This window comes from Archocentrus centrarchus, unplaced genomic scaffold (genome assembly GCF_007364275.1).
Source record: "Archocentrus centrarchus isolate MPI-CPG fArcCen1 unplaced genomic scaffold, fArcCen1 scaffold_26_ctg1, whole genome shotgun sequence".
NCBI lineage: Eukaryota > Metazoa > Chordata > Actinopteri > Cichliformes > Cichlidae > Archocentrus > Archocentrus centrarchus.
The window spans coordinates 4,258,367-4,273,897 of NW_022060256.1; the positions used below are offsets into that span (position 1 = coordinate 4,258,367).

Sequence of the window (15,531 nt, forward strand, 5' to 3'; positions counted from 1 at the left end):
CTTTTTTGGAAATTCACATTTTGAGAAAAAGTAAATCTGCTTAAAAATCACTTTAAGCTGCAAAAACTCCAAAGAAGTGAGAATTTAAATCTCTTTAACAGTCGGGTTTAAAATAAATACACAGTAATCAGTCATAAAGAAAATTAATGATGACATTAATGCTCGTTAGTGGGATTTTTGACTGTGCTGTCATGAAGCTGTAACAGTGAAACAAATCAATGATAATGGATGTCAGTTTAGTTTTTGGGTCATTTTAAACGTTTTTTAAAAATCATAGTTTAAATTGTTCAGACGTGTCGTGTTAGGACAGTTTGAAAATGCTGATATTGAACAGGATCATGTTTCAGTGGTTATTGGAGAACAGGAAGTAGAGCAGCTCAGGTAGTAAACCAGAAGGTTGGTGGTTTGATCCCTGGCTCCTCCTGCTCACATTGACACGTCTTTGGAAGCAATACTGAACCCTGGGGTTGCTGATTCATCAATGATCAAAGCACCATTTACAGGGTCACGGTTCCCACCATCGTTTATCAATAAGATCCCAGCTCATAAGCCTCATTACTCCACACTGGAAACCAAACCAGGTTCAAATATTACATAATGATTTCATTCAACTTAATCTAATGTAAATAACTTAGGAGAATATTTGGACTTGAGCGACAGGAAGTGGTCACACGCTGCTCTAAAGAAAAAGTCCTGAGACCAGAATAGTGTTTTAAACTTTAATTGATCACAGTAAAAGTAGAAAAATCATTTACAATGACCACAGCGAGCGGCAGTGAATCACTCACCAAGTAGCATACACATATTTACAAAGAATAAAACAATTAGCTAACATTTTTTCCAGACAACAAAGTGTCAGAAAACCAAAACAAAAACGGGGTAATTTCCCTAAAATCAGTGTTATGAGCTGTGAAACGTGACAGAATCAGCCGTCTGTCTCACACCGACTGCAGCGTCGTCCCTCTTGTCCAACTGTTGCAGTAAAAACACTGCTGAGGTGAAGCATTTCACACCAGAGGATAGCTGGCTGCAGTCGCGATACCGCAGTGGTTTTGTCGGTCTTTAGCCATGTAGATGTAGCCTTTGTCGCCCCAGTTTTCACTCCAGCTGCACAAAGAAAGAAAAAAAAGAAAAAAACGGTCAGGAGGTGATTTTAAGATCAGTTTTGGCCCCTTTGTGATGCAGATGAATCGATACAGAGGGCTGCAGTGGGAGAGGTCCTGTTTGCATGCTAACTGTTGAACTGCCCCGTCACACATGCACAAACAAACACTGTTTTATATCAGGCTGAGAAGTCGGTGACATTTAGGAGCCTTAACACCAACTGGAAGTGAAATTTACAAGTAGGAAGTGAAATTACTTTTGTTAAGTGGATTTTACACACTTGAAAGAGACCGCTGAAGGCCGAGCACGCTGCAGGAAGCTTCACTGACCTGTTCTTGACAATCCAGTATTTCTTGCCGTCCACATCTTCGCCCTCGAAGCCGTAACCCACCGCCAGCACGCCATGGTCCAGCTCCTCACTGCTGCACTCAGCTTCGTAGTAAATTCCTAAAAATTAAAGCCACAAGTTAAACCTGCAGCTAAGCATAATCAGGAAAAGTTTAATTACACTGCAGATCACATCCTGCCCTTGCATTTTATAAGCAAATCATTTCAATGAAAATGCATTTTCATAAAAACCAAGCACTGACCTGACTGGTAAAACTGGAAAGACTCGTGGCCTGCATCAATAGCGACTGAAACTGGTCCAACAGAGGCCAGAGCCTTCATCAGAGCACGCTCGTTACCGCTTGGAATGTCCACAAATCCGGTGTCGTTGACAGCGTTGTAATTGGGGTCGTAATGGCAAGGCTGGTCATCCTGGAAGAGGGAGGGAGGTGATGAGTGAGGCCAACACTGAGCTAATAAAACTAATAAGATCTCCAATTAATCTGAAAATTGAAGCTTTTTTTGGAAAGTGGCCAGGAAAAAGTTTTCTAAATATGTTCAAAGTAGGTGAGTAAAGTGCTGGCAGGTCTGTTCTTGTACTGAGAACATGATACGTACAGTTCCCAGGTAAGGGTAGGAGTCCTCGGAGTCCAGGCCCTGGTTGTCCTTGACGTACTGGAAGGCCTGGTCCATCAGACCTCCGTTGCAGCCCTCGTTGCCCTCGGGTCTGGAGCATTCCACCAGGTTCTGCTCGCTCAGCGACACCATCTTGCCGGTCTTCCTGAACTGCTGACCCTCCAGAGCTCCGGTGGCACTGAAAGCCCAGCAGGAGCCACACTGACCCTGAGAGCAGGGAGGGATGATGTGATGAAGAAATTAAGTCTTATAATGTGAAAGTTTTGTGGCTGTAAACTTACACATGAACACAAGAGTTAAAGCAGAGGGAACTAATCGATCTACTGAAAATAAACTGCAACAACTTATTTATGAATGTGTTTCTAAACAAACATATTCAGAAAAACAGCCGAGATCAACTTTCAACCAGCTGAAGCTCAATGTTGCAGTCATGCAGACTAAAGCTTATTTATATACATTTTAAGGACATTTATCCTCTTTATTGTATGCAGCTCTTATTCTCTGAAAATTCATAATGCCGCTGTCCCCATGGCGCCCCATATCTGCAGTTCATTTCCTTGTCCTGTTACTGTGCTGGCACTTTGATCTGAACATATACGACTGTTTACGGCACCCCAGCCTGAGTCACAGCGAGCTGGTTGAACTCGTTTTTATTGTACAGAGTGAAAATGTATGCTGAGTGGGGCGGAGAGAACAAGCTGTGCATGCATGGAAAGATGAGGAGGGGCGCTGTGGGTGCAGTAACTAGATAATAAACACCCTGTAAGCAGCCATCTTATCTTCATGCAAAACATTTACAGCAATGGCCTTCATCACCAAGTGAGCACACGTGTAAAAATACACGACATCAGGTTTGTAGACAGCTGATGTAAATGCAAACATGAAAGTAAGAGCTGGCGGCCAGCCTGGGATTCTTACGCTAACAGGGAAGGAGGACAGACCACACTGTGGTTATGAAATATGCTGGTTTTGTAGGGATTACTCTGTTTGTCACAATAAACACACAAAAATGATCTAAAAGACTTTTATGAGACAGCCACATAAACAGCTGATGCTACATAAGTTTGGTGTTGTTGTACTCAAGAGAGTTCACCTGAAAAAGCCACCTCCCCTCCTCTTTCCTCCGCTCTCACTGCCAAGTCTAGTCTATGCCCCCCCCACTACAAAGAAGAAAAACAGCTGTTACCTGGTCCTTAACAGGAGTCACGTAACCCTTATCCCTCCAGTCCAGAGAACGAGGGGCCTCCAGGAAGTTGGGCTCCATGAACAGGGATCCCCTCACCTTTCTCTCTGCTTTGTGCTTGTAGCCGTTCATGAGCTGCTGGAACTCCTCGTTAGTCTGTGGGAACAATGTTAAGAGTGTAAATGATGCAGCCAGACTGAAGCAGGTTGGATACGGTGAAGAGTAAAAGCTGCATCACGCTCCTTGTTGCACTTCTAGTCGTTTAAACATCTATATCACCTTCATTCTTGTATGCATAAGCACCATCTTGGACTTCCATACAGCCTTCCCTTTGCTACCTGTCACGTTTCCAGTGATATGCTGTTATCTGCATCACTCTCCTTTGTTTCCACACCTTTATAAGAACCCTGATAAGTTTTTGTGTGTGTAAACTACAGGCTTACCATGTCCCCAAAGTGGTTCATGCCCAGGCGGTAGGTGTGTTTGCCCATGGAGTGCTCCAGATTGTGCAGCTCAATCTTCTTGAGGTTTTTCTCCCACACCATCCTCCTCCAGCCCTCCTCCTTCTGAAAAAACGAAACTCAGTCAGGCCTCTGCTGCTGGACACAACAGCTCCGTGTTTTACAGAGAGAAAAACAATGCGTCACCTCGTGGTATTTTTTAGTGTGCCAGCTCTTCCACAGGTTCCAGTGCTCGTCCAGCTGTGGGTCCAGATGTGGTGCTGAGAGGACTGAGGTCAGGCCGACGGCCAGAACAGCCAGAAGCAGCTTCATGATGGTTTCCTGCTGCAGAAACAAGACACCAGCGTCAGGATCAGATTCACAGTATCCAGCCCGGAGCGTTTCACACAAACACGGTTACTCATCACAGTGCTCGGCCTGTTTCTTCCTGATCACAGTGACTAACGCAGAAATTCGCAATAAAGCTGTAATGCGCATTCCCGACGTCGCATTCATTTCCCGGCCCTCCGGCACAAATATGGTGCAACAGTGGGGCCAGAAAAACCGCCCGCAACCCGCTGGATCCTCATCACAGCAAAATGCAGACTGTGTCCAAGGAAAAACGGAGCTACCGACTGCTTCATCGCCATTTTCCTGCCTTTACGAGCGGAAACGGGGCCAGATCCCGACCACAGAGTCTGCTTCTGCTGTGCTGAGTCACGGGATCAGCTGCTCGGAGGAGAGCCAAAAATCGGGCCGACACCGAAACTACTACCAGGAAAACGAAATGAAAACCAAAACTCAAGCCGGCATCGGGGCAGAAGCAGCGGTCCGAGAGCCGCCCGAGCCTCAGCGGGACGGGGTCCCGGAGTCCCGGGTTTATCTGTTTATCTGACCCGGAGCGACAAAACAACAATGGCTGCTCCGCTAGCAGAGCTGCAGAGCCGCAAGCAGCCGGACCAAACAGCACCGTTACATCCGCAGCGTCCCGCAAAATGTGTTTCAACACGAAAAAAATAACTACATTTAAAAAAAATGAGCTAAACTAGACATTTCTAAAGACATTTCTGGCACGCTGTTCATGCTCTAACTGAATTAAAAAAAAAACAATAAATTTAAGCGTCAGGGCTGAAAAGGAGCGTAAAAACACACAAACTCTTACTCTAAAGCCTTCGGTGATGATCGAGAAGAAGAGAACAACCAGCTTCTCCCAGCAGAGCCGGACCAAAGTTTATAAAGACCCCAGCTGCGCTCTGATTGGTCTGCTCCTGTTTGCTTACACCATAAGCCCCGCCCCGCACTATGACGCTATCACGAAAGCATGTGATCTACCCCCAGGTCAGAGGTGTTGAAAGGTGGGTTGTTGTTGTCGATGGTTTCGGAGAGAGGACCGATCAAAAGAAGCATTGATGAAATCAGCAGGTAGTTTGAAGCGGCTGGAAGTGAAGGACCCGCTTTAGCCTAACAATGACATCAGCGTCCTGATGAGGTGTGAAGCAGAGACGCCCCAACTGAGAGCTGTCCTTTAGATTCGCAGGCAAAAGTACATTCAGCAAACTATTAGTAATAATAATAATAATAATAATAATAATATGTACTGAGGGTCTTCCCTTTTTTTCTTTTTTTAAAAAGTGCATTTATTGTTAGAGAACATATGTAAAAGATGATATATGAGCAGAAGTGAAGCTGCATGAGTTTGATTTGCACCTAACGGCCCCTCCCCCAACACACACACACACACACACACACACACACACACACACACACACACACACACACACACACACACACACACACACAGGACTGCAGGTTTTCTGCAGTGATTTGCTTTGTAACCAGAGCAGGAACTGAGAGGAAAGCTTCTAGATTACTCCTGAAGACATCTTTTTCTTTGCGTGATGCTGTGGCAGCAAAAATGATGCACAAACAGCCACAGAAAGCCTCTGAGTGAGGGTAAAGCACGGCATGTTTGTGTGTTTGTGTAGTTCAGACCCTGCAGTGTTTGCACAGACAGATTAAAGATTGGACTACACTGAGGACCGCTGTGTGTTTAAAACGTTACACAACAAAAGAGTTTAATTACAAGATGCTGCAGGTTAGCATCGCTCAGTGTATGTGAGGTGGAGGGAGGACTAATGAATGCATTTCTTACTGGGTCATCAGAGAGATTTGTAAGGACAAAGTGGGAAATCTTTACTTCTAGATCATATTGTGTATGTGTTTGTAATAGTTCTCCTGCAGTGCACCACATCAGCGCCTAAAGCAAAGTTAACCTGCACAGTTTTGCAGAAGTAAAAAGGACTTAATAAAATGATGGTACCATGGAGCTTCAGGAAGTTATAAAGGTATATTATTTAATAAAAATGTGAGATGATGATGAGGATGAGGATGATATTGTCACCCTGTGTCTCCCTGGGCTATGGGCCCTGTAAGCCTGTAAGTTAAAGAGCACATGGATGATTACATCATTGCTCTCTATAACACAGCCTTCTTTTTAAATGCAAACACATGCACTCTGCCACTGTTTACATTCTTCTTCAGGTGTTAGACTGTAACAGCCTGACAACGACTGCATTAGCATAGAGTAAAGCACAGACATGAATATGCACAACAGCAGGACTTCCAGAACTGCTGCTGCAAACAGAGTGAGTTAATCAGGGCCGGCGCTCATGTGATCGATCAGATTGAGGAACTCTGAACAGGCAGAGCTGTTTGTGCGTTCAGGACTTGAACCTTTTGTTTTGTTGAGATGCTCTTTTGTGATAGTACGACTTTAGGGATTACATCATGACATTTTTTTATGCTTTAATTGCACAAATTCCTCTGCAGGTTCAGATTTAAAAATGCAGAATAACACATAAAATATGCAGTTAACTCAAAACACTTTAGATTGTTACAGCATTAAAACACAGCGTAGTGGTTTACAGCGAAATGCCCCCTGGTTTGGGAGCAGGAGAGGACACAGATCCCTGTGAGGTTGTGTCAGGAAGGGCAAAAAAGGTGTAAAATCAAACAGGCAAAAGGAGCAGCCAAAAGTAGCTTCTTCACATGGTAATGTGTCAATAACAGCAGTCAAATAATGACATACCGGTAATAATGTAGTATTTTTACTGAAGTGCTGCACTTGTTATGACACATACGATGAAACAACAGCTGTCTGTGACCTCAGTATTTTGGACGTTTTTGCGTGTCCGTGGCATAAGGCTCAGACTTCACCTGGAAATAGACAGAACTGGAAACTGACTGAACCGAGCAACAAAGAAAATGATGGGAGCAGATTAGAAGTACAAATACATTTCCTGAATCTGTAGTCTCTAATGTATTAAATACACAGGATAAAAAACGTGTATATACTGAAGTGAAAACTGAAACACCACAAAGCCCTTTAATACATTTATGCCGTATTACTACAGCTCAAGGCTGTAGAAGCCACTTTAAATGAAAGCTTCAGCAGCGTTGCACCTTCAGTGCTTCCTGCAGGTGTGTTCCTCTTCATACCTGGACTCTTACTGGCTGTAGTCAGATGAGTTCAATTTAACTTCCTGTTTCCGGAACCAAACCTCTGGAGCCAAAACACTGAAATCTGCCACAGACAAGCTGCTACACACAAAGTCAAGAGCTTTGCAATTTAGCATCTCAGAGATCGTTCGGAGAGACTGCAGACAGCATAAAAGACGATGTTTGGGCCTGAAAAGTGATGCCAACACTGAAGTTGTTTGTAGTTTTACAACAGTGGCTTCTTTCTGGCTTTTGAATGAAGCGAACATGTGAGAGAGCTTTCAGACACACTGGTTGGAGGGTTTTGTTCCTCCCGAGCAGAGCCAGGTTTCATTTCTCCTGTTGGTTTCACTCCCTATGCTGTGCCATGGCTTTGGCTTCATGTTACCTGTACTGTGAAGGAATTTAAATAATAAGAGTGTGTGCTGCTTAAGCCTTTATGTTTCTGTGTGTTCATTTATTGAACAGGAATGACACAAATCAAACGGAATAAGGAGTCCAATTATTACATTTAATAAACCATTTCAAACAGTTTACAGATATCTGGGTCAGACTGCATGCCATGCCTGTGTGAGATGACATGAAGTACTGGCACCTTCTAATTCAGCTTACAGTTTCATATAGTCACAGCTTATCAACTTGGTTACATCATTATACAAAACAGAATGTGGAAAACAGAGAATTTCAACAACAGGGTGACCTCGAAGTCTCCATTTCTATCATTGTGTAGTCTTCATCAGTGTGGTTCATTGTACAGTCAGAACACAAAGTTCCCGATGACATGGAACATTATAAGCTTCTGTATTTTTAATCAGTTATGTTATTTTCCAGACAAATTTCTCAGGGAAGTAAATGTACATTTAGTAAAGACAAACATATACCATAAACCTCATGAAACTTCATAAAAACTCATTTACTTCAACTGGCATCCCTGCAGTAGTATGCTTTTGAACTGGATTCAGCTCATTGAGTCTAAACCAACCAGTAAAATACTCACAACATGCACATTAAACACAGAGTATTAACCAGCAGACACATCCAGCAGGGACACTGTACGACATGATTCATCAGCATCTGTCCCTCTGTCCACGCCATGCATCGAGTCTCTGTGTGGTCACATGCAGGAAGCAGTTAAGTTAGCACGACATCATCCTTTACAGTACAGTGGTCTAAAAAAACACAGTGTCCTTGCATGCGTATCTGCTGCTGAGCGCAGCAGGCATATGACCGGACTGTTGCTCAAGCAGAGACACACATGACAATGATTGGCCGAGCATTCTCTGAGCGGTCATCCAGCAGAAGCTTCTCTGAGAGGAATCCATGGAGTGAGATAACTGCCACTGTTTTTCTGGCTGAACTCAATGTTATCAGGAGCCGAGAAGAATTTTATCAGCAAAATGTGCTTAAAATCAATAAAACATGCTGCAGAATTCTGGAGTGTTGGTTTATGAATGGATTCATTTGCAAGAAGCACCACACTGATTTTGTTTCACGGGCCGCACTCAGCACAGTTTGATCCATCAAACGGGCCGGACCAATAATACCTTAATAAGCTATAAAATCATCATTTTTCTGTGTATTTTGAAACTGTTTCCGTTTCATGCATCACCCGCTTACAAAACCAGCGAGCTATCAAAGACACTGTGAGGAAACACAAGTGCAATTTCAAAAATAACAAATGTATAACAAATCAACAGCACTTTGAAGACTTCTCTGCAGTTTCCACTTTGCCTCTGCTGTATGTGTGACACTCCTCTGGCGAAGCAATCTGAATCTGAATCTTTTGTAACAGGCCCAAAAACAGACGACTACAGCAGCAACGTTAATAACTGAACACTGAACATTTTTTCACACTTTGAATGAAATGGTTTCTGTCTCAAAACACTTTTAACACCAAGGTGACTGTAACGTAAAAAAGATTTAAATCCTTCTTTGGGGTCATTTCTAACATTTAAAAAACAAAAATCAAGAATGAGGCAGTGGGGACCGATCAGATCAGCTCCGATCAGATCAGCTCCGATCAGATCAGCTCCGATCAGATCAGGCTCATGTGCAGCAGTACAAATGCGAAAAGTTGCTGCAGTCCTTAATTAAGTGATTTTATGATTAATGTGTAAGTGATTTAATGTTGCAGCTGGAGCTGTGGGGCACTCTGTGAACTGTAAATACTTTTTTGATGGTATTGACAGCATTCCTCAGATTAGGACACTTAATCAGGCGACACACACTCCGGCTGAAGCAGATTATCAGCTGCTGCTCGCTTCCAGACACAAAGGTTAACAGACAGCGATCAGCACAGCAGGGCGCTCATCACTCACTCGAGGCTGTGTCACTTTGTTAGTAGATCAGTTCAGGCCTCTGCTGAGAGCCTCGATACGCTGGACGTCTGCAGCAGTCTTTATTACACACAGGAAAACGGACTTATTCACATGAATATTCCACCAAAAATGAAGTAAAAGGGGCGATAGCTTCATTTAAAAATGTAAGACGGAAAAGTCATACAAATTTAAAAATTAACAACATTTGATTAAGTTAAAATATGTTTGTTTTTATCCCCAAAGGTGAGAAATTTATCTGTTATAGCAGCCATTAAATATAATGAACAAGCCATAACAAAACAAAACAAACCAAATGGCTTAAATACAGCAGAATAAATGTAATTTGAGACAAAACAGCTCCTTAAAAACTGCACAAAGGAAAGCAGCTCACTGCCAAAAACCTAAAACATGTAAAAGAATACATTTAGCACAGTAAAGTGACTCTATAGATTAAACTTGCTCCTTAAATTCAGTAAAGCAAAAATTACAAACAGGATCAGAATGGCTCACTAAACGCACAGAAGCAACAGATGAAAATGTGGACAGCAGAGGGTGAAAATAAACCACCAACACGAGGAGTTACTGCATGAAGCAGGAAAGATTTCCTCTCATAAAATAACATTTTTATTTATTTAGTTATTAGTGTCCACATTCTCTTTCATTTTAATGATACTTTTAAAATACATTTCCAGAGTTTTCTTTCCTGTGTTTTTGTTTCATCTGTGGTTACGTTTTCTATCTTTCCCATTTAATTCACAAAGGAAATAACATCATTATTTTTAACCAGATTTTGGTGCCATGTTTGCACAGCACATCGAAATGTTTCATTTTGTCCGCGTGAAGCGAAAATCTCGAAACGTGTTCAGTTTGTTGGGACGTTAGCGATGCGTCGGTGTGTGTCTGAGCTCGATGTGTGTTGTGTGAGCGTGGTGTGAAGTCGCTGTTGTGCAGCTTTGTTGGATTTATAGATTTTAAATACATTTTAAGAAGCTGACTGTTACCAGATTTGTTTTTGTGTCACCTGATCAGGTCATTGCACAAAGGCCCGCTCTGAGCAAGCAAACACACTGAAAACGAAAAACGTGTTTGTCAATAAAAAAGGTCAAAGGTTCTTTGTTGGGGAGTTAACAACACGCCAGTGTGTCGACTGATCACGTCACCTCCCAAAGGTCCACTCTGAAGCACTGATTACACTCACAATAACACTTAACAATATTTGGAAGTAATGTGTGGACAGTGAGGGTCAGGGTGGAGGTGATTATGTCAGTATTTCCTATTTTGAACACCTCTTAAAACAAGAGATTTATCCTAAAATTCTGAGCAAAATGAAAGACAGTGAAAATTTAGTCAAAGGTCAAATTTATTTATATAGCACATTTAAAACAGAGTTGACTAAAGTACTGTACATTAAAAATATTTAGCCCCAAGAATTATACTAGAATCCAGAAAAATTGAGCACAAAAGACATTAAAAGACAATAAAATAAAATAAAATAAAAACAGACCATAAAATGCAATTGTCTAAAAGCATGTTACACTGCAAGGAGAATAAATGTGCTGTTAATGCAGATTTAAATGTGTGAGCTGTGCGGATATGGAGATGTAGATTATTCCATAGTTTCGGAGCTGCTCTGTTTGAATCTAGTTTGAGGTTTCTGGTTAGATGACCTCAGAGCTCTTACAGGAGTGTGAGTGTGAAGCAGCTCAGACAGATATGAAGGTGCCAGCTCGTTTAAAGCTTCACAGCTAAGCAATAAATAAATTAAATCAATTCTAAATGAACAGGGAGCCAGTGAAGGGATGAAAGGACTTTTATAGGGTTTTGCTTTAGCAATGGTGAAAACTAACTTTAGTGACAGCCTTTATTTGTTGATCCATTTTTAAAAAGCTCTCAAAAATCACACCCAGATTTTTTACAGCAGCATGACAGTGAGGAACCAAATGACTCAGAGAGCCAGAAGAGTCGTTTGAGGGGTTAAATGCACCAAAGTATATAACCTCGGTCTTACTTTCTTTAAGATTTAGGAAACTGATCCTCATCCAGGGCTTAACGTCACTGAGACAGATCAGCAGAGGCTCCCATGGATCTCTGCTGTTCACGTTGTTATTATGAACAAGGATGAGATTGCATACAGAATGGTGCGGGTCCCACAGCCTGTTCCTTAACATAGAAAAAACAAAGGAGATGTGAGGGATTTCAGAAAATCCAACAGAGAGGCCTGCGGTCCTCTGACCATCAACGAGGCTGCCGTGGAGACGGTCAGCGGTGTCAGGTTTCTCTGAGTCCACCTGGCAGAGGACTCAAACCATGGTCAAGAAGGTCCAACAGCAGATTGGACCCTTGAAGCACTCCACAGTAAAGATGGGCTGCTGTAGAGGAACAATTTCTGAGACGTACAGAGAAACTTGTGTTAGTTACATATGATCTGAACCAAGTCAGAACTGTGCCTTTGATTCCAACTTCCTGTTCCAGATGAGACAGAAGGATCTCGTGGTTTCAAAGGCAGGACAGGTCTGGAAGCACTAAAACTGCAGAGCTGCTGGAGTCAGCAGTTAAAGGCAGATCACTGAAAGCTCTCACAGAGCCGTCTCTGAGCTGTGATGTGACCAAAACCTGACTGAAACGTTTCCCACATACAATGTAAGCTTAAAAATGCCTGCTTAAAAACAACTTTTTCATGAACCACAGATGAGAATGGTAACTCAGATGTAGGTCTGTAGTTGGCGAGAACAGCGGGGTCAAGTGCATTAAGGAAGTGTATGGTATGTAACGCATCAAATGGAGTCAGCTGATACTTCTCTTAGGGTTTACCCACAACATGAAACTCAAGCAGTCTGTCTGTACATGGGGTCTTTACCAGCACCTCATGGTGTGACCTACACATTTCAGCACAGTCACATGTCGCGCCGTTTTCGTGTGCGTCTGACTGCATGAAGCTAAACTTCAGCGACCACAATCGGTCGTTTGAGCTGACTTTTACAGTTTTAGTACTTCACTGCAGTCATGTTGCTTAAATGAAAGTGGCTTCATGGTCCCACATGATCAGCTCGACTTCACTGCAGCCACAGATCAGCAGAGCTTTTAGGTTTCTCTTTCTATTCATCCATAAAGGAAAAGATGTCGGGTGATGTGGCTGAAAAGGCAGACATAAAATCATAAAACTCAGTGTGTATTTATGTCCCTGATTTAATTAATAATGGACTGGACAGCCTATTGTATGTCTTGGTTATTATATTGTCCGTTTTTCTATTTACATTTTATTGATTTGTGTACATGAGGTGATGACCTTGTGTTTGAATTAAAAAGGGATTGAATAGTGTTAGAAAAACATGAGCAAACAGATTAAAGAGTGCACTCTGAGGCTGAGCAGTTCAACAAAAAGCTCTCACAGCTGATTAAAACTTAATTACACAACCCACAGCAGTGAAATCAGCAAAAAGAGAAAAAAGTTCAAAAGTCCAAGAACACTTGAAAGAGCAGGGGAACAACAAGAGGGAGCACACACAGCAAAAAACAGGAGCCAGGCCAAAGGGACGGCGGGACTATAAGAACACAAACAGGAGTGATTAGGCACAGGTGAGAACAGAAACACTAACACCAGGCACCACACTAACTGTCACTGTAAAGTAACTAAAAGGGCAGAGAGAGACAGCAGAGGGCAGGAGGAAACAGGTCCATACGTTTTTGGACAAAGGCACAAATTCTGTTCAAAGAACAAAGATGTGATTGAAGTGCAGACTTCAAGCTTTAATTCAGGAGTTTTACAAGAATTTTATATCTGTATTTTATATCTGTTACAGTCATTTTTATAGACAGTCCCACATTTTGAGAGGTGCAAAAGTAACTGGACAAACTAACTTAAATATAAATATTGTTTTTGATACGTGGATGAAATCCCTTCACAGTCAATGACTGCCTGAAGTTTAGAAAGCTTATGCTGCGTTTCCTCCGTTGAGATGCTCTGACAGACCTTCTTTGCTCTCTCCTTGATAGCTTGATTTGGGATTTTCAGAGTGACGATGGCCTCACTCACCTCCATCAGCATCCCTACAAACTTTATATTGAGAGTTCCAGTGAAAAGAAACCAAATGCAAGTTTGACACCTGGAATTAGCTGCAGGTCTCATATGTGGAATAATGAGAGAACCCAGCCATGAAACTGTTCATCAGTCACTTACTACTTTTGAGCCACTAAAACTGTGGTATTATGTATAAAAATGTCTGTAACAGTTAGTGCAAATTTTGTAAAATCCTTAAAGCTCAAAGTTGGTACTTCAGTTTGATTTGATTTAAAATCCACTGTGGTGCTTTACAAAACTGTGTCATTCTCCAAAAAACTGCACATAACAAAAACCTGAGTGTCAACATGAAGCGCTCGTGTTGACTGAATGTATTTCACATTTGTTCCCTACTTGGGTAAATCCAGTGTTTGATTTTTCAGTGTATATATTAATCTAAAATTAGAGTATTTGCACAATATTACCAAAAGCCACATTAGAAAGAGTCAAAGTATTGGTATGAAAGGTGCATTTTGAAAGTGCCGACTGTAACAACCAGCACAGACCCTGTAAGAAAACCCCTCTACCCACATGCCCAAATCAAATGGCCCTGTTGTTTCTGTTGCTCAGAATCAGTGTGACAGAAAAAATGTTGTTCAACAGCTAAATGTCTCTAGTACAAACATTTCTTGACACAGCAACTTGTGGCAGGTTTTCAGGCAGGCAGGCCAGTCATGTGAGACAGTGTGGGTGAACTGATGTCCCTGTAGCTGAAGCTCCACAATGAAGCCAGAGAAGTGGAAACAACACGGTGTGGAATCTGGTCCCGACTCTGCAGGCCTGAAGTTACAGCAGTATCCAAACTTTTCTGATCTACATTAAGTTTGCTAAGAACTCCTGCTGCAGCCATCAGCATTTCATCTGCTGCCCGTCCAATGACAGAAGCTTGGAGATTTTGTGCCAATAAGGCCAAAATTAATTTTAATTAAAAAAGTCTTTTTCACCTGTTTTTTTTTTTGTTTTTTTTCTTTTTGTTTGTTTGATTTGTAATTCAAAAACAAACCAGTTTGGGCATGGAAAAGCTGTAAAGCTAGAACTTATTACTGACTATGACTGATCAAGGAAAACAGGAACAACCCAAGTTTCTCTTTAGCACAGTAGCCACAAAGTCAGAACTCTGCTGAGTATTTAACTTTAATGAGTAATGATGTCATGAATTTCTTTACAGATAAAATTTCAACTATTAGAGGAATTAATTATTCACAGCCATTCCACAAACACATTACAAACAGCAACTTTAATAACTGCTGATGTTTAGCATCTTTCAGTCCAATGGTTCTGAACTAATATGTAAATGGGGAGTCTTCTTCCCACAGTAAGGTTAATTATGGAGTTCCACAGGGTTCTGTGCTAGGATTGATTTTATTTACACTACAGGTGGAGGTCATAAAATTAGAATATCATGAAAAAGTTGATTTATTTCAGTAATTCCATTCAAAAAGTCAAACTTGTATATTATGTACATTCACTACACACAGACTGATATATTTCAAATGTTTCTTTTAATTTTGATGATTATAACTGACAACTAATGAAAACCCCAAATTCAGTATCTCAGAAAATTAGAATATTACTTAAGACCAATACAAAAAAAGGATTTTTAGAAATGTTGGCCAACTGAAAAGTATGAGCATGAAAAGTATGAGCATGTACAGCACTCAGTACTTAGTTGGGGCTCCTTTTGCCTGGATTACTGCAGTAATGCAGCGTGACATGGAGTCGATCAGTCTGTGGCACTGCTCAGGTGTTATGAGAGCCCAGGTTGCTCTGATAGTGGCCTTCAGCTCTTCTGAATTGTTGGCTCTGGTGTATCACATCTTCCTCTTCACAATAGCTCATAGATTTTCTATGGGGTTAAAGGTCAGGTGAGTTTGCTGGCCAATGAAGAACAGGGATACCATGGTCCTTAAAGCAGGTACTGGTAGCTTTGGCACTGTGTGCAGGTGCCAAGTCCTGTTGGAAAATGAA

The 15,531-nt window shown here is 41.8% G+C and overlaps 1 protein-coding gene across 2 annotated transcripts; it reads right to left on the reverse strand.

The window, feature by feature from the left end:
• Positions 1-938: 938 nt before the first annotated feature.
• Positions 939-5,004, reverse strand: ctsla (cathepsin La). 2 transcript variants are annotated; one of them, XM_030723470.1, is made up of 8 exons: positions 4,853-5,004; positions 3,898-4,035; positions 3,694-3,816; positions 3,254-3,406; positions 2,050-2,274; positions 1,695-1,863; positions 1,434-1,551; positions 939-1,107 (listed from the first exon to the last, which is right to left on the reverse strand). In XM_030723470.1, the coding sequence occupies exons 2-8, from the start codon at positions 4,021-4,023 to the stop codon at positions 1,008-1,010; spliced, it is 1,014 nt and encodes a 337-aa protein (XP_030579330.1). In that variant the 5' UTR covers positions 4,024-4,035; positions 4,853-5,004; the 3' UTR covers positions 939-1,007. The 2 variants fall into 2 exon arrangements, with proteins under 2 accessions (XP_030579330.1, XP_030579331.1); XM_030723471.1 differs by having other exon boundaries at positions 3,898-4,032; positions 4,853-4,967.
• Positions 5,005-15,531: the final 10,527 nt, after the last annotated feature.

Excerpts from the sequence above, each read along its gene's own strand:
- ctsla (XM_030723470.1), bottom strand. The coding sequence starts at position 4,023 with ATGAAGCTGCTTCTGGCTGTTCTGGCCGTCGGCCTGACCTCAGTCCTC. Across the intron at positions 3,817-3,897 it reads ACACTAAAAAATACCACGAG|AAGGAGGAGGGCTGGAGGAG; the intron begins GTGACGCATTGT and ends TCGTTTTTTCAG. Across the intron at positions 2,275-3,253 it reads TGACTCCTGTTAAGGACCAG|GGTCAGTGTGGCTCCTGCTG; the intron begins GTAACAGCTGTT and ends CCCTGCTCTCAG.